Source organism: Embiotoca jacksoni, unplaced genomic scaffold, assembly GCF_022577435.1.
Source record: "Embiotoca jacksoni isolate LCO1_2020_lvr unplaced genomic scaffold, fEmbJac1.0.p SCAF_5, whole genome shotgun sequence".
NCBI lineage: Eukaryota > Metazoa > Chordata > Actinopteri > Embiotocidae > Embiotoca > Embiotoca jacksoni.
Genome location: NW_027185403.1, coordinates 1,785,235 through 1,800,952, shown reverse-complemented (window position 1 = coordinate 1,800,952; position 15,718 = coordinate 1,785,235). Strand labels below are relative to the sequence as shown.

The 15,718-nt window shown below is 41.2% G+C and overlaps 1 protein-coding gene across 3 annotated transcripts; it reads left to right on the top strand.

The window, feature by feature from the left end:
* Positions 1–2,976: 2,976 nt before the first annotated feature.
* Positions 2,977–13,353, top strand: pitx2 (paired-like homeodomain 2). 3 transcript variants are annotated; one of them, XM_069171538.1, is made up of 4 exons: positions 2,977–3,142; positions 5,758–5,828; positions 10,602–10,801; positions 11,637–13,353. In XM_069171538.1, the coding sequence occupies exons 2-4, from the start codon at positions 5,783–5,785 to the stop codon at positions 12,192–12,194; spliced, it is 804 nt and encodes a 267-aa protein (XP_069027639.1). In that variant the 5' UTR covers positions 2,977–3,142; positions 5,758–5,782; the 3' UTR covers positions 12,195–13,353. The 3 variants fall into 3 exon arrangements, with proteins under 3 accessions (XP_069027639.1, XP_069027640.1, XP_069027638.1); XM_069171539.1 differs by lacking the exon at positions 2,977–3,142 and adding an exon at positions 5,447–5,672; XM_069171537.1 differs by lacking the exons at positions 2,977–3,142; positions 5,758–5,828 and adding an exon at positions 9,926–10,124.
* Positions 13,354–15,718: the final 2,365 nt, after the last annotated feature.

The window sequence follows — 15,718 nt, the reverse complement described above, 5'->3', positions numbered from 1 at the left end:
TGATTTGACAGTATTTAATTTATTCCTTGTGACATAAGCAGGATGGGAGAAGGCATTTGTTACACCAAAACATTTATTATTCTGTGTGGGAATAAAGCTGAGCCTAATTTCAAAATAAGACTCAAAGTGCAATTTGACAATGGCTAAACAGGAGAAAGGGCTGTTTCTGCAGAAATTGCATTCATGGCTAAGATGTTTGTGCATGTTTTCAAAATACTGACATACATTATAAATCAGAAAATTTAGCCTCTTCAGGTCATCAAGTGCTCGTCAGGCCAAGCAGATCAACAGTGGATCAAATGGGGAAATATAGTGTGTTTTGTGCATCATATCGTTGTGCGGGGATGCAATATAAAAAAAACGTCAGACCTGCAATCAATCCTGGTGAAAAATCCTGAGCAAAAACACCAGATAATTCCTACAAAATAAAACTTTAAAACATTAAAAAAAAAAAAAAAAAAGTTCTTGTAGCCTGCTTTATATGGAGCCAAAGTACTATGGCCCAATGCAGTTTCAAGCTTGTGTTTGTGGCTGCTGTGGCTGCCCGGCGGGGCAGTCTATCATCTCTCTCCTCTTTTTTAAAGTGGAGTCTTGGATGCGCGCTGATATACATAAAAGCCGGAAAGAGTGCTTTAAAAAAAAAAATCCTCTGCAGTATGTAGGAGGAGGAAAAGTTGAAATGTCCAACTGCACTGACACCGGCGGGGCTGATGTGCTCGTTAAGAATCAGGAGAGAGCATCAAGCGGAGCGGGTCACCCCTGTTTCTCACATCACAGCCCCATCAGAAATTCTTTCAAGTGTCCTTCTGCGTCGCCAAAGATGACAACGGCGAATCGATAAGCGCTTGAAATGAAAAGAAGCCGCCGGTTTGCCCCCGAGGCGAAAGATTTCATACCCACCAGCCTTCTCTGAACTTCAGGCATTCCTCCGCACCTTTCTGCGTGAGAAAGAGGAGGCTCTCGACTGGGTTTTTTTTTTTGTGTGTCCCCCCCCCCCCCCCTCTCTCTTTGTATAAGAAGGTAAGAGGAGAATACAGCCGAACCATCACGCCTCTCCAAGACACCCTTTTCTTTCTCTCCAGCGCGCATCAGGCGGGGCGTGATGTGAAGATGTACATGATGCATTTTTTTTTTTTTTTTTTTTTACTGCACCGGCTCCGTGGCTCCGTTTACTCGCATTTGATGTGGTGCATGTGCACGTTGTGTTCGCGCGTGCGTTTTGCCATATCACAACATCTGATATTACAGGTCAAATTTTAAATGAAGGCAAGGGAGGCTGTTTTGGGGCAAATATTCTCATTTTATTTATTTTTTTCCCCATATTGGTTTGCATTTGACCCGTAACACTCGGTCTTGCATGTGTTTTTAGACGAGAGGAAAATTAATAAAACATGGTTTTCTTTGGGCCTTTGTGGAGGACTAAGAGGGATTTTTCTTTTTGCTAAAAACCTGTCTTAATTTAACGTCTTCGCTCTTAAATAAATAGAGCAGACCCAAGCAGCTGTTCAAAATTACACTCGCTTTTTATTATTATTATTCCTTTATACGGCTGTATGAGGCTTCAGTAAGCATTTATTGCACAAGTGTTTGGGCATATCAGGATTCAAACCATCCCTCTTTCACCAAATTTCGGTCGGGGGGGGGGGGGGGGGTTGGAGGGGGGGAGGTGTGAGGTGGAGGCGAGATGATGCGCACGTTTTGCTTCAGTGTCCCCCTTTTTTTTTTTTTTTTTTTTTGCCTGGAAATTCCCGTGTGGATGGGCGCATTAATTACTGCTTTAATGGGAGTATGACTAAAAATGTAAAAGAAGGATTAGGCGCGGGGAATGCGGGCCCTATAAGTCCGGTCTGCTCGCCTCACTTAAGATGCGAATGGAAAAATCAAGTCTGTATCTAACGAAACGGATCCATAAAGAACATTTGCATCCGAGCCAGCTGTTCACTTCATCTGCACATAAATCCGCAACACGATAGCGCTCTGTCTGGCTCTGAAGGAGCCTAATGCATCAATTTAAATACTTTTTCTGTTTTCTACCCACCTTAAGAGTCGAAATACTGTGTTTTGTAGTCGAGCAATGGCCAAACAGACATTTTAAGTGAGCATTAATTGGACAAATTTGACCGATTACAAAATAAGATGGAATAAAAAAAATAAAAAAATAAATAAAAATCAGTGTCTGTTATTAAATGCATTCATTTAAATAAACGGTAAGTGGGCAGAGTAAGGACTTTGAGGTTTTGCAGGCGCGTGCACAGTTTAGATAATGGGTTTGCTTGTCGTAAATACAGCTTGAGTTGAGACAAATTGAACAATTATACGTTTTTTTGCATGCCTGCAGTCTTAAGAGTATACAAGTGGGGGAGGAGGGCGGGTTAACTATCAGTTTTATTTTTTTTTTTTTTTTTTTTTTAAACGTGCTTTTTAAAAGATGCCCCCGAAAAAAAAAAAAAAAAATCTTTTGGTTTGATTGTTGAAAGTTGAGAGGCTCCGATGTTGCCCTCTGCTCGTCTGCAGAGGCGCAGACACAAACACACCCCTTTTAAAGGCGCGCGCGCACACACACACACACACATCCGCAGACACACACACACACACACACACACACGCTCGGGTCCCTCTCTGAGCTCAAAAGCAGGGAAAATTGCGCCACTCTTGGAGCGTCTTTCAAGGGGGGGGGGGAGAAGAAAAAAAAAAAAAAAAAAAGTTGAGGAAGACAGAAGAGGACGAACCAAGGGGAGACTCGGATGAAAGCGCCTCCTTCGCTGCCTCTCCTCGCACTGTAAATAGATGGTTATTTATGCGCATAAATGAAACAATCCTAAAAGGTAGCGCTGCGTCTCGCTTTTCTTGGATCCGTAGCGGGGGGAGCAAGATCCACGCAACGCTCAGAAAACTTAAAAGACTTCGGCGTACACTGGACCTCGAGTTTGCCCGATTTTTTTTTTTTTTTTTTTTTTTTTTTTTTTTGTTGTCGTCGCTGTAAACGCAACTACTGGTGTCCGAGTGAGTTTGGACGGTGGAATTTATCTGTTCACTTCAGAATAAAAAGCGCCTGCGGCTGGGAAAAGTCAGTCCCGTCGTCGTCGTCCCCCCCCCCTCTCCCGCCGCCCCCGCCACCACCACCACCGGTGTCGACAACTTGGTAAGTGCAGTTACGGACACTTTAAAAGAGGAAAGAAAAAAACGTGAGATGTGAGTTTATGCAAGTGAAGGAATTTGTTCCACCTCGTGTTTTTTTTTTTTTTTTTTTTGGGGGGGGGGGGGGGGGGGTGTCTGCTCTTTGGGTCTCTGATGTGAATTTCAAAGCCGTGGCTGTAACGTAAAGGAGCGTGGAGTGATGTCAGGGTACGGTTCGTTTTACAGGTCGGCGGATGATAATGATGTATCGTTAGCAGTGATGGAGTGTGGGGAAATACAAATAAATACGTGGGCGGTAAAAGAGACAGTATTGTCCTGAAGTAGGTGGTGATTGTAAAATATCGACTAATATGTAGGAAAACATGGATGTTTGCGCATTTTGACATCGTTTTGTCCTGTTAGTTTGGAACGAATTGGCGTAAAATCGCATTTAAAGTCTCAAAAACTAACCCAAAGATAATATGGGGGTGGGAGAGGGGGATTTTATTTTAATTAATCACCTTGCAAATAAGTCTTAGAGAGAGTAAAGTGAGTTTTACCCTCCTCTGCGTCCTTTTTCAACATTGAAAGAACAAAACAAAACAAAAAAGAAATGGGATAGAAAAAGAGGCGACGTTCACGGTCTCACGCCTTTAATTAATACGGCACCATATGGTGGAGGTTAGTCGATTCATCTCCCGGTAAAGGCTGCAGTCTCATGCTCTACTGTGTTAATTTCAGAAGTAAAGCCAGTGTGAGGCAATGCCAGCTTTCTGTCTGCACTGGGCCCGGTGCCATGTGAGTCACTGACTCATATCGACTGTCGGTTGTGAGAGCACGGCGAGTCCATGAAGTGAGAATGAATGGATGAACGAGATTAATATAAGTAATCAAAATACCAATAGAGCTATTTTTAAACCGCTCCTGTGGAGTTAAAATAGAAATGAATGTGCGTCGTCAAGCTTAATTTCCCGCTGAACCACCATTTAACGTGAGAAACGTATGCCTATATTCTTATTATAAAATAAGAATTGTTATGATTATCATTACTGCGTTTGAAGAAAATGATTACGTAAACATGTGACATTTGTTCTGACATGTGTATTTTAAAACAACCACAGTAGGATACATTTTCTTTAACGTAATGGATCACGTATAGGCCTAATTTACACACCTTAACCTATTTGCTCATGTTAAATGGTTCATTTCAGATTTTTAAAAAATAAATGCTTTTTAACCTGAACCTTTAAGGACAAATACATGCCTTTAATTTGAAGTCTCCAGTAAAAAAAAAAAAAAAAAAAAAAAAAAAGAGAGCATAATAATAATAGAAAAAAAAGTAATAATTTTTTTCAATGCAGAAATTGTGCTCACATTTTTTCCAGTAAAATGAAAAATGAATAAATCGCGGAGGCCGCGAAGCAGCCTGGCAGGCTGAAACATTGGAGGGGTTCCTCTCATTAAATCTGACTGATTAGATAACACAGCATCCTGCAATAACCTTCCACCTTACAGCCTGACCCCCACTATTTCATTTTGCAGCGGGGATATAGAGGAGGGATGAGGGAAAAAAAAAAAAGGTTGTGCAGGTACACACCGTGTAAAACTTAACCTCCAATATCTGCATCTTTTGAATGAAAGAAGAAAAAAAAAGAAGCCTCGCAGATGATGTAGAGCAGGTGAAGAGAAGAACTGAGGAAAATGGTTAACAGCATGACTGCATGCAAATTCCCCCCGACTTGAATTATCATAAGCAAACAGTGTGAGCCTGGACTAATAAAACCCCATCTGTGTAACTTCATATCGAGGTAGTATGAGGGCTGCGATAATGAATTTTGTAATATCCCACCGACAGACATCTCAATCAGACTCTAATCCCGTGATTTTACTACGGAATCATTCCACTTCCAACTGCTGCAGGCTGCACCAAAAAACACAGAATCCGGCTCATGCGAAACACCACGGATTTTACAGACTGGACAAAAAAATAAATCACCGAAATACAGAACAATACAGAGTGTGGTAGGAAGTCTAATTTGTCTAAAAATCAAATGGAAAAACAGCGTAAAAATGAGGAGATTATTTCTTATAAATCAAGTGAGGTTTTCTTAAAAACGTGTTGTTGTTTTTTTTTCTTTCTTCTTCTTTCTTGAGCTCAGTGTTTGTGAACAACTGTTTCCTGACACATGTGAAGTTAAACTGGAGTTAAATCGATCGCCGAGACCGTGACACGAATTTCTCCCCCCCTCCCCCCCCAAAAAAATGACACTTTCAAACCAGAAAGAGACTCGTTAGGACGCACGTTTTGCAACCGGTTGCCATCAGTGCGCACCGCTGACATCCCAACTTTCTCCTCTTGAGTTTTTATACTTTTATTTTGACCCTGACATTGTCAATTCTTCCTGCTCTTTACAACGTGGAATATCTGACTTTTAATCGATTTTTGATTTCAGATATTTTCTTTACCGGCATCTTTATTTGCAATCTAATACTCTGCTTTGTGCACACAAGTCCCTCGTATTCTGATGTTGAGTCCGTAATGACTGGCTGCACAGGTAGAAGTGTGTGACAGTGAAGCACGCAGGAGGTTATTTACCCGTCTGAAAGACTAATTATGACTCCTTTTGTCTGTTTTTACAGAAGCGGTTTTTCTCAAATTGTCATAATGGACTCCCACTGTCGCAAACTGGCCACCACCTGCGCGCAAATAGGTGAGTATCAACAGCAACACGCATCGCTATGATGGAGCAGAAACGATCAAAACTGAAGTTTTAGAAACACAGCTTGATATCACGTGTTTTATCACGTCAATTCTTAACAGAAACTATTAGTAAAACAGTTTACAAATAAAGATTTCCAAGTGTGTTACTTTCCAAACGTAAGATGTACCATTAATTAGCTGAATCTATTAAAATAGAGAGATTTTAGCTTTTTAAAATTATTTTTATTATTATTATTTTATTATTTTATTATTAGTGTATTTGAAGATGAATTGAAACGATTGTTATCATTTTGAAAACATTAATCCAAAGTTGAAACACTACAATTTAAGAAAATGAGGCTCTTTGGCATCCTCCGGCAATTAAAATGATTAATAATATAGCTATTATTGCACCTTTGCCAGTGGCACAGATTATAGGGACACTAATATCTTAATATTAAAATGTCACTTTATTATAATTAATTAAGCGATTCTAGCAGTGTGGCCAACTTCATAAGAGAAGCCCAACATCTTTAATTACAGTAATAAAAAAAAAAATAAAAAAAAAAGAAGAAGCGTTCTACAAAAAAATATAAATCAGTTGTTTTTATGATGATGATATAAATAATCTGCCTTTTCTTCACAATTAAACTCCACTAGAATTGACTTTATAAGTTGTACAGTCTAAAAAAAGATGCTGTGTGTTTATACTTTACAGTGAATTTCACTGGTTTGCCTTAAACGGTGGAGATATTTTTGGCCTGTTCGTTGGTCAGTGCGCTTGAAGTGTGTCGGTGGAGCCGATTTGTTCGCTGTCTTAGAGCGACACCTGGTGGTCACGTGTGGATCAGCAACAGCTCCAAAGTGCGGCAAGAAGGAGCAGGCAGACCGCACTGAGCATCGTCCAATAATTTGACTTATAAGGATGACCGCTCCGCACAGCCAAAGTTAATGGGTCCAATTAAAAGATGGCCACGTATGACAACTTGTTCTTGAAATTTTACATTTACGGGTATTTGGCAGAGCGAGAAAACTGTCAGAAAACAAACATATTTTCACGCCAATACTCCTTAAAAAAAATATGTATATGTATAGCTTTTCACCAAAATGTAGGAATAGCGTCCCTGAAAACCGATATCAGACTATAGCAAAGCTGCAATCCCGCGCGACACGGCCCGGGACTCGTTAATTATTCTCTGATGTGCTGGGGGTGGGGTGGGGGGGGGGGGGGGGGGGAATTACATCAGGTCTTGTTTAGGGTCGTAAATGAATAACCAATAACACTCATTCCGTTTCATTACAGTCGACATTGATGGGTGCGCGTGACAGAGTGCCGCGTGCAATAGCTTCATAGCTGTGAACGACCGTTGATTAACAATAATAAGATCATTTAAATACAAAAAATATGAAAAAAAAAAAAAAAACAACAACAACAACAACCGGTGAGCAAAAGCGATGGCTGCAAATATAGACACGCCAGCGTCAACTGTTGTGCTGCTCTAATATATGCAGCGCTCGTGGGATTGACTCCGGGGAAAACTAAATGTATAATGAAAGCCCATTCGTGAGGAGGAATATACTAATGGAGGAATCTGATGTCTCCTTAATCCTATGTAAAAAGCCTTGTCGTCGTCGTCGTCCCCCCTCCCCCCCTCTATATTGACTGAATTGCTAATTAATGGCCCTCTATGGCGGAGGCCTATTGCACGCAGTAATCCGCTGAAGAGAGATGAAGCATTCAGAAGGTAGAAATGAAGAGGAAACCGATAATCCACTTCAAATTCAGTATTAGAAAACGCCTGAAAAAAAAAAAAAAAAAAAAAAAAAGGAGTAACGGTTCGCTATTTTAAAATATTATTTTATTATAACAAAATAAAAGCCTGAGTCTGGTTTATAGTGCATATTATTTTATTATAACACATTCAAGTAAGGCCTAGTAATAATAATTTTGTTTCCACATTCTTTACATTGAACGTTTTTAAATCGGAAGTGTGTTTATTTATTATTGCATTATTTACACCTGTAATAACAAAAGCGTGCTAATAAATCTACTGATGTTGGATTAAATTATGATCGAAAGGTGGTTTTATTGCTCTGCACGAGAGGCCATTGCTGTGTGTGCGTGCGCGTGCGTGCGTGTGTGTGTGTGTGTGTGTGTGTGTGTGTGTGTGTGTGTGTGTGTGTGTGTGTGTTGCTTACAGTCTATGGTCTGCTGGTATTTATATATCTGGGGCTTTCACGGGATTAGCCCAGTAACTTCTAAACAGCGCCAAATCCAAATGCGCTGGTTGAATGGGCGTCCGCCTGGCCACGTGGAGGTTGGAAGTGTGCTTTTTGATGATGATGATGATGATGATGATGTAGGTGATTATGATGATGATAATGATGATGATCTCTATATTTGAAAGTTTTCACTTGCTTTGGTAATCGGCGTAGTTGTTGCTCGTTTCTTTACGATCTGTCCGCCACTTCAATCACCTGTTAGCCCGTTGACACTCCTCCACCCTCTCACCTCGAAAACTGAAGAGGCGTTTGTTTGATTGGAACTGTTTACTTTGCCTTAATGCGTCACAATCTTTTGGCAATTCGAATTTAGTTTTGTTTTTTTTAATGGCTCAGATATCAGCTCAAATTTATTAAAAAAAAAAAAAATTCTCCTTCAAAAATTATTCCGCAAATGAGATTATTATCACATTAAAAAAAAAAAAAAAAAAAAAAAAAGCACAGGAGTGTTCGCTGGAAAGGACTCTGTGGTCCAAAGTGAGACGAGATCCAGTTAAGCACCCGGATAACGGAATCCGTCGTCAACATACCGAGTCTGCGTGGGTAACTGCGGGGCTCCGCTGAGGCTGATTTAACGGATATATGAACCTTCAGGTCAAGAGGACCGTCTCATTTGACAACTATGACTGATAATGCTTTTTCCTGCACGTGGCGTGAATACGGGGATGTAGCGGATAGTAAACCACCAGTAAACCGAGACAAAACGCACACTGGACATATTCTTAATTATCGAAACTTTAATTAAATCCGGTTTGTTGGAGGTAGTTTAAGTCATTTCGCCACCCTTGTTACTTGTAGTATCATCATTCCCTCTGAATGAATTATTCGCATGACAATTCAGCACCGCCACGCCTGTACGAACTGCACGAGCCGCACATGTGCTCTTTTTTTAACATAGTGTGCGTGTCTGGCAGTTAGCGTCACTCGTCAAGTGCGCACAGACAGCTCGGAGCAGGCTTGGCGCAGCCTTTTCCTTTTGAACTTACATTTGTTTGTCCTTTTCACGGGGTCTTTGTGGTGCAGTCAGTGGTTGTGTTTGATATTCGGTGTGCATTTATTTTCTTTGTGCTTTCAATACAATCCGCTCGGTGGCTGGCTTTATCCACACCGAGTCCCAGAGTAAACTGCAGTGACAGAGCCTGTGTGCATGCAAGCTCAGTGTGGGTATCAATAGAACTACATCGTTTTACTGGGCCACTGGACCCATCTCATAAAATGAGGCCAAACTGTGTTATTTTCATTTTTATTTGGTCTTGGGCTGCTGCGCAACGGCACCTCTGAGCACCGCGGGTACACCGTGCGTCCCATCTCTCTTTACATGCTTTTATTTGGAAGAGAAAAATAAGCGCCAGCCCGCATAAACACACTGGTAGACATATCTCGTTTCTGCAAGCTCCGGTTGGTTGGGCACACCGTCACATCCACATGGATGTGCCTGTCAGTGAGAATATGGGCGGGCGCAACATGGTGACGTGGAGGTCTGGATAGAGGCGCAGTTGGATAGGCAGTGCGCAGGCAACAGCTGAAATGAACAGTGAGCGGTGTAGAGTGTGTGTGCCTCTGGATCTAATATCACCTACCTGTCCTTGTCACTCTGATAGTCAGCCGAGGTAGCCGCTGTTTTCCACCGATGCCATGGCAAAACTCAATGGCCTATTTTAAAGCCTTTTCCAGCTTTAACAGAAAGAGGGCTTTCTCTCGAGCGCCAGAGGAACCGCGCTGCTGTGCGTTTTTTGGAGAGCTGAACACATTCCGCAGTCGGACTTTCCGCGTATCCTTCCTGCTCTAAAGGTTGTGCGATTTTTTTTTTTTTTTTTTTTTTTTTTTTTTTTTTTACCGATGAACTCTATGAGGGATCCATTAAACATAGACCATCACCACCAAACAGGGAATAAACTCGCCTCCACACACCACACGGCTCTGGCTATGGCCTCTAGTTTACAGCCGCTGCAGCGGTCTGTGGACTCTAAACACCGGCTTGAGGTGCACACTGTGTCGGACACATCCAGTCCGGAGTCTGTCGGTAAGAACCGCCTGGGGTACAGATGTGCTCTGCGAGGCACCGCAGATGTCATCCTGATATCAAACAATTAGACGGCTCCCATCAATCACCGTAGAGGGAGTTTTACATGCATGCAAATAAGCGATTACAGCTGTCACTTTAGCAGCAGACAATTTGTTTGGCCTGTGTGTGGTTGTTGTCGGGGAAAGTTTCTGTGTTTTGTAAATGACAGACCTCGTCTTGTGTCAACTAAAATTAGTCAAACCTTCACTTATATTCCCAGTATGGAGAGTAGATGAAGAGGTTCAGTAAAATCTCATAAAACCGAGGAAAATACAAAACCCACAACAAGAAATAAGTAACTGGATTTATTCTATAAAACAGCAATTTAGTTTAATTTCCCACGAGAGTCATGGATCCGGATTTGATTCTGCTCACGCTGTGCGGGCCTTAATCCGCCAAACCCTGATTTAAGTACCCTCCTTTCCTTCCGAACAGAAAAAGAAAAGAGCCAAAATAAAAACGACGACTCCTCAGATGACCCTTCCAAAAAGAAGCGGCAGCGGCGGCAGAGGACTCACTTCACCAGCCAGCAGTTGCAGGAACTGGAAGCCACTTTCCAGCGGAATCGCTACCCGGACATGAGCACGAGGGAGGAGATAGCCGTGTGGACCAACCTCACAGAGGCCAGAGTCAGGGTGAGTATTCTCTTGGGTGTAAACAAAAACAATTGGCGTGTACAATTCCGAGTAATTTGTGCCAATTGTCCAGTTATCCTATTTATATATTATATTTCACCATAATTTACGCACGAACGGACAACTTTACGCACGGCTGAAATGTCTTTAAAAAAAAGAAAAAATGTAAGACACAATTTTTAAATGAAAAATAAATAAGGAAAGTATTGTTAAAATAAACTGCTGGTGTAAATTCTATTTAATTCTGTTGGCCTTTATGTTTATCAATTAGGCTAAATATAGAATCTCTTGCACGCAGTGCAAAATAATTAACTTTAGCTCAAGTTGTAGTTCTGGGAATTTTTTTTTAATCTTTTCTGCAATTGTATTTTTCTAATAAAAAAAAAAAGGGACAAAATGAGTAGGAGTCATGCTTACCAATTAAATGCAATTAAACACTAATAAAGTTGTTAACAGTTGAGTAGATTGACATTAGTCGGTGACAGATACCAGTCGTGTTCTCCTGTTCGTGTGAAAGAGGTGCAAAGCTTGTATTTTGCGATTGTCGCCCTGGCGTTGTGTGATTAAGGTCAGCGTGTTTGTGGGAGCTCGCAGAGGAATACACATCCTCTCCCGCATTAAGAAGGTCCAGTGAGACCACAGCGTGTATTCTGCTCCGATAAAGACGCAATCAAGGAGGAGATGTCAGCACAGAAACGGTTAAAAGGTGGAATTTGTTAGGAAATAAGAGTTCTTTTAGCATTAAATTTAGAAGCAATTGCAAAAAAAAAAAAAAAATAAGGATGATAATAAAATATGAAATTTCTAAACTTTTATATTTCCTTTGTCTCTTCAGGTCTGGTTCAAGAACCGGCGAGCCAAGTGGAGGAAACGGGAAAGAAACCAGCAAGCCGAGCTTTGCAAAAACGGCTTCGGCCCACAGTTCAATGGACTCATGCAGCCCTACGAAGACATGTACCCCAGCTACACGTACAACAACTGGGCCGCCAAGGGCCTCACATCCGCCTCTTTATCCACCAAAAGCTTCCCCTTCTTCAACTCCATGAATGTCAACCCCTTGTCCTCGCAGACCATGTTCTCACCGCCCAACTCCATATCCTCCATGACTTCCAGCATGGTGCCATCGGCGGTCACCGGTGTGCCGGGATCCAGCCTCAACAGCCTCAATAACTTGAACAACCTCAGTAACCCGTCTCTTAACTCGGGGGTGCCCACGCCGACGTGTCCCTACGCGCCTCCGACCCCTCCTTATGTGTACAGGGACACTTGTAACTCCAGCCTGGCCAGCCTGAGACTGAAAGCCAAGCAGCACTCGAGTTTTGGATACGCCACTGTGCAGAATCCGGCCGCTAATCTGAGCGCCTGCCAATACGCCGTGGACAGACCAGTCTAATACCTACCTGCACTGCAAAAAATAACCATTTTAGCAAGATATTAGAGGCTTGTAGTGACGCTTAAAGTGATATTTTTTTTCTCTCAAGCGAAGTGAGGAAACCCGGCGGTGAGACCATTTTAACCTTTTTTCAGGAAATTTCTTGGTCATCTGGCAAATTCTTTATACGAGTAGGGATTTAATTTCCTTTATTCAGACTTTTTTTTCCCCCTCATAACAATGGCACTTGTTCCATAAAAAAAAATCCAAAATATATTAAGAAACACGTGAGATTGTCCCTCCACATTTTGTTGGTGCATTCATTTTCAGTTCTTTTTAGAGGGGAAAGTGTGATTTTGAGGGTGATTACAACACCAAATGGCTTGTTATGGTGGTCATTTTTTGCAGTGTGTGTGTGTGTGGGTGGGTAATCACAAACAGCCGGCCACAGGAACAAGAGACTACTACAACTACTTTTTTTTTTTTTTTCTTTTCATTTTTCAAAAAAGGGCACTAGAAGACTGAACCACTGAAACAAGCTGAGCTTCAGCTCGGAGTCAAACTGAAACGGGAGTTTTTAGGTTTATTCCCCTTTTGATGAATCCAGGCCTGCTTCACACTGCGCCTCAGTTTAAAATAAAAAGGCCTGTTTTCATTTTTTTTTTTTTTTTTTCATAGCTCGTCGTGAAGGGTTTTCATGGTGGATTTTGGACGTTAATTGTTGACTGAAAAGGTTGTATATATATTTGAATCATCATCTCCTGTTTGTCGAGGCGAATGCGCGCTATAACCCCTCCAGTCCTCTCCAGGTTCAATTTATCAACGCATGTGGAAGAAAAAAAAACAAAAAAAAAAAAAAAAAAACCTAAAAAGGAATCATGTTTTGCTTGCAAACAAAAGGGAATGTACATACTCAAACGCACCAGTTGTGTGTTTCTAACATATTATAAATTTATTATTAATGTCTGTGTGAATATCGATTTAGAATAGCAATTCTGGATTAAAAAAAAAAAAAAAAAAAAAAAAAAAAGACGCATCAAAAATGTTCCTGCGACAAATTATTTGGTTTTTGCTCTGTGTATACTATTTGGTACGGAATTATGTTTTTGGTTTTTTTTTCCAACATCCAAAAAAACTATTGTGTTTTATTTAATGGAAGTAAATATATTGTTCAAAAACATTCTACTGGGGGACTTTTATTGAATCTTTGTGCTTGTAGTCTGTTAGTGGAGTGGAAAGCAATGACAGTCTGTCTATAGCCTTTCGATTATGTGAGGTACTTGTGCGGCTAATCTATAGAGGAAAACAATGGGCCGCTCCAATACACATAGCACCGAGATGCTCCGTCAGATTAACTGCTGAATACATGTCTGCCTGCCCAGCCAAGACCCTCGGCTTGGTCACTGGTGCTTGAAATAACACAGGAATCAACAAAAAAAGAAAAGAAAAGAAGGAGTTGGACCACACAACAATGACAGCAGTCCATTAGGTGTTTTTTTGTTTTTTTGTTTTTTTTTTCCTGCCTGTGTTTGATCTCAGAAGAGAAAGTATTTTTCCGAAGTGGATTAGTAGAAAAAGAATCCACAACTGCAAATTTGCTCTATTATAAAGACGTGTTTGAATATATCAGCATGATTTATAAACTGCAACTGGGAGCTCTTAATGTGCACATTTAAAAAGCTATCCTTGCTCCTTTAAATCTAAATGATCTCGTCTAATTATGCAGCCAATCCCGATTCATATAGGAGCATCTGTTTGCCTTTCCATTGTTTTCTTTCGTAACGTTGCACTTTTCAAGTCATGCTTCACGGTCCGCAAACGCGACGAAGCAAAACAAACTATGATTCGTAAGCTTAAGCAAACAAGCGCACACGGGAGATACAGAGGTATGTGGGCCCGGTGCTGCACGGCTGGAGGAAGCTAGAGGGGGGGGGGATGAGTGCAGCTTCATCGGCCGCAGGCAGATCGGAGACACCGGGGGGAGGGGGGGGGGGGAGGAAAACACCGGAAAACTTCCCCGCAGAAAGAGACATAAATAATCTGTCTTCGGAGGCTGACCTGGGTGCAGTATGCAGGTTCCCTCATGAAAATTGTGTGTGTGTGTTTATGTTCTGTTTTAAAACATCTACCGACCATCAAACTTAACCAGAATATTATGTTAAAAGAATAAAGTGGGCTGCTTGGCGATTGAGCTGATTTAGGATCTGATGTCACGCTAGATGAGGCCTTAGGTCAACTCTCAAGGGGGGGATTATTATGAGGAGAAATAAATCACAGTTAGTCCAAATGTTGTTTTTTCAAAACAAACACAAGAGAAGAATTCTTCTATGTCCCTCCCTGTGAGCTGCAGTGCGCATCCAAGCGGCCTGAACTCCTCCAATTAGATCTTTCTCTTTTTATTTTTTTTTGGTTTGGAGCACAAGTGTCACCTTTTAGATGGAGTTTGGTAAAGCGGAGCGATAATCAGATGACTGGCGGGGGGGGGGGGGCAAACCCGAGCGAATAAGCAAGTCTGCAGCTTCAATACACATCCACACAATCAACATGGGAACAGTGGGTGACCTGAAGAGAGGAGACTTCAGTGGGGAAGTGTTCTCTGGGCTGACACGGCGGTCAGGTCTGCGCTCTTCTATTTCTTTTCTTTTTTTTTTTTTGGTGCCTCTCCACTTCTTCAAGGTAAGACCTTATTAAAAAATGTAATGGATAACAACAACGTTAAGCTGCTGTGGCTGCATCCGCACACACACACAGGTTTTATTCACTAGTTCGTGCTGAGAAATTTCACAAAACACGGCTTTTGTGTGCACCATGGTTGCTTATATTCTGCTCACGTTTCATCTCTAGAATTAATATTCTAAATTCACACACTGCGGAGTCATTTATGCGTCAAACATGCGTCATTTTAAAGTGGAAAAAAAAAAAAAAAAAAAAAAAAAAAAGACATGCTTTCCAGGCGCAACATTACCCGAGAAATATACGTGATAATATTTATTAGCATGTAGTTCATGTTCCGACAAAGTTGTAATTCTAAATCTCGGTTTAAAACAAATTCAAACGTCTCCTGCCTCGGTTTTTTTTTTTTTTATTTTTTTTTTTAGGGACGGCTAAAACACACGAGTACATGTTGATGTGAGATTTGTTCCGCCAGCTGATTAAAAAAAAAAAAAAAGATTCAACGTGATGAGACTCAACGACTCGACAGCTTTCACCTCCAAATCCACTGGGAATTCAAATAAAAAGCGAAGAAGTGCAAATAACCAAACATGTATCGTTACACCTCCAATCTAAATAATTAACAAGTTCTCAATATTCATGCGGCGGCGGGTTTGGAAGAGACATGACATGGTTAATAATGCTGTATACCAGGGAAGCATGTTTCCTAATTACGCAGTAACGAGGCAGGTTCTTCAGTTTAGTGCACAGCTATGAAACAGTTTTTAATTAATTTTTTTTTTTTCCTGGAAGTTGCCTGATATAATATGCTTTTTAAACCGAGAGGATTTCAGAGCTATTTCCAATTTTAACAGACTAATTCAGAGAAAATT

Bases quoted from the DNA above. Each gene is read 5' to 3' on its own strand.
- pitx2 (XM_069171537.1), top strand. From the start codon at position 9,941: ATGAACTCTATGAGGGATCCATTAAACATAGACCATCACCACCAAACA. The intron at 10,125-10,601 runs GTAAGAACCGCC...CCTTCCGAACAG, and splicing joins ATCCAGTCCGGAGTCTGTCG to AAAAAGAAAAGAGCCAAAAT. The intron at 10,802-11,636 runs GTGAGTATTCTC...TTGTCTCTTCAG, and splicing joins TCACAGAGGCCAGAGTCAGG to GTCTGGTTCAAGAACCGGCG.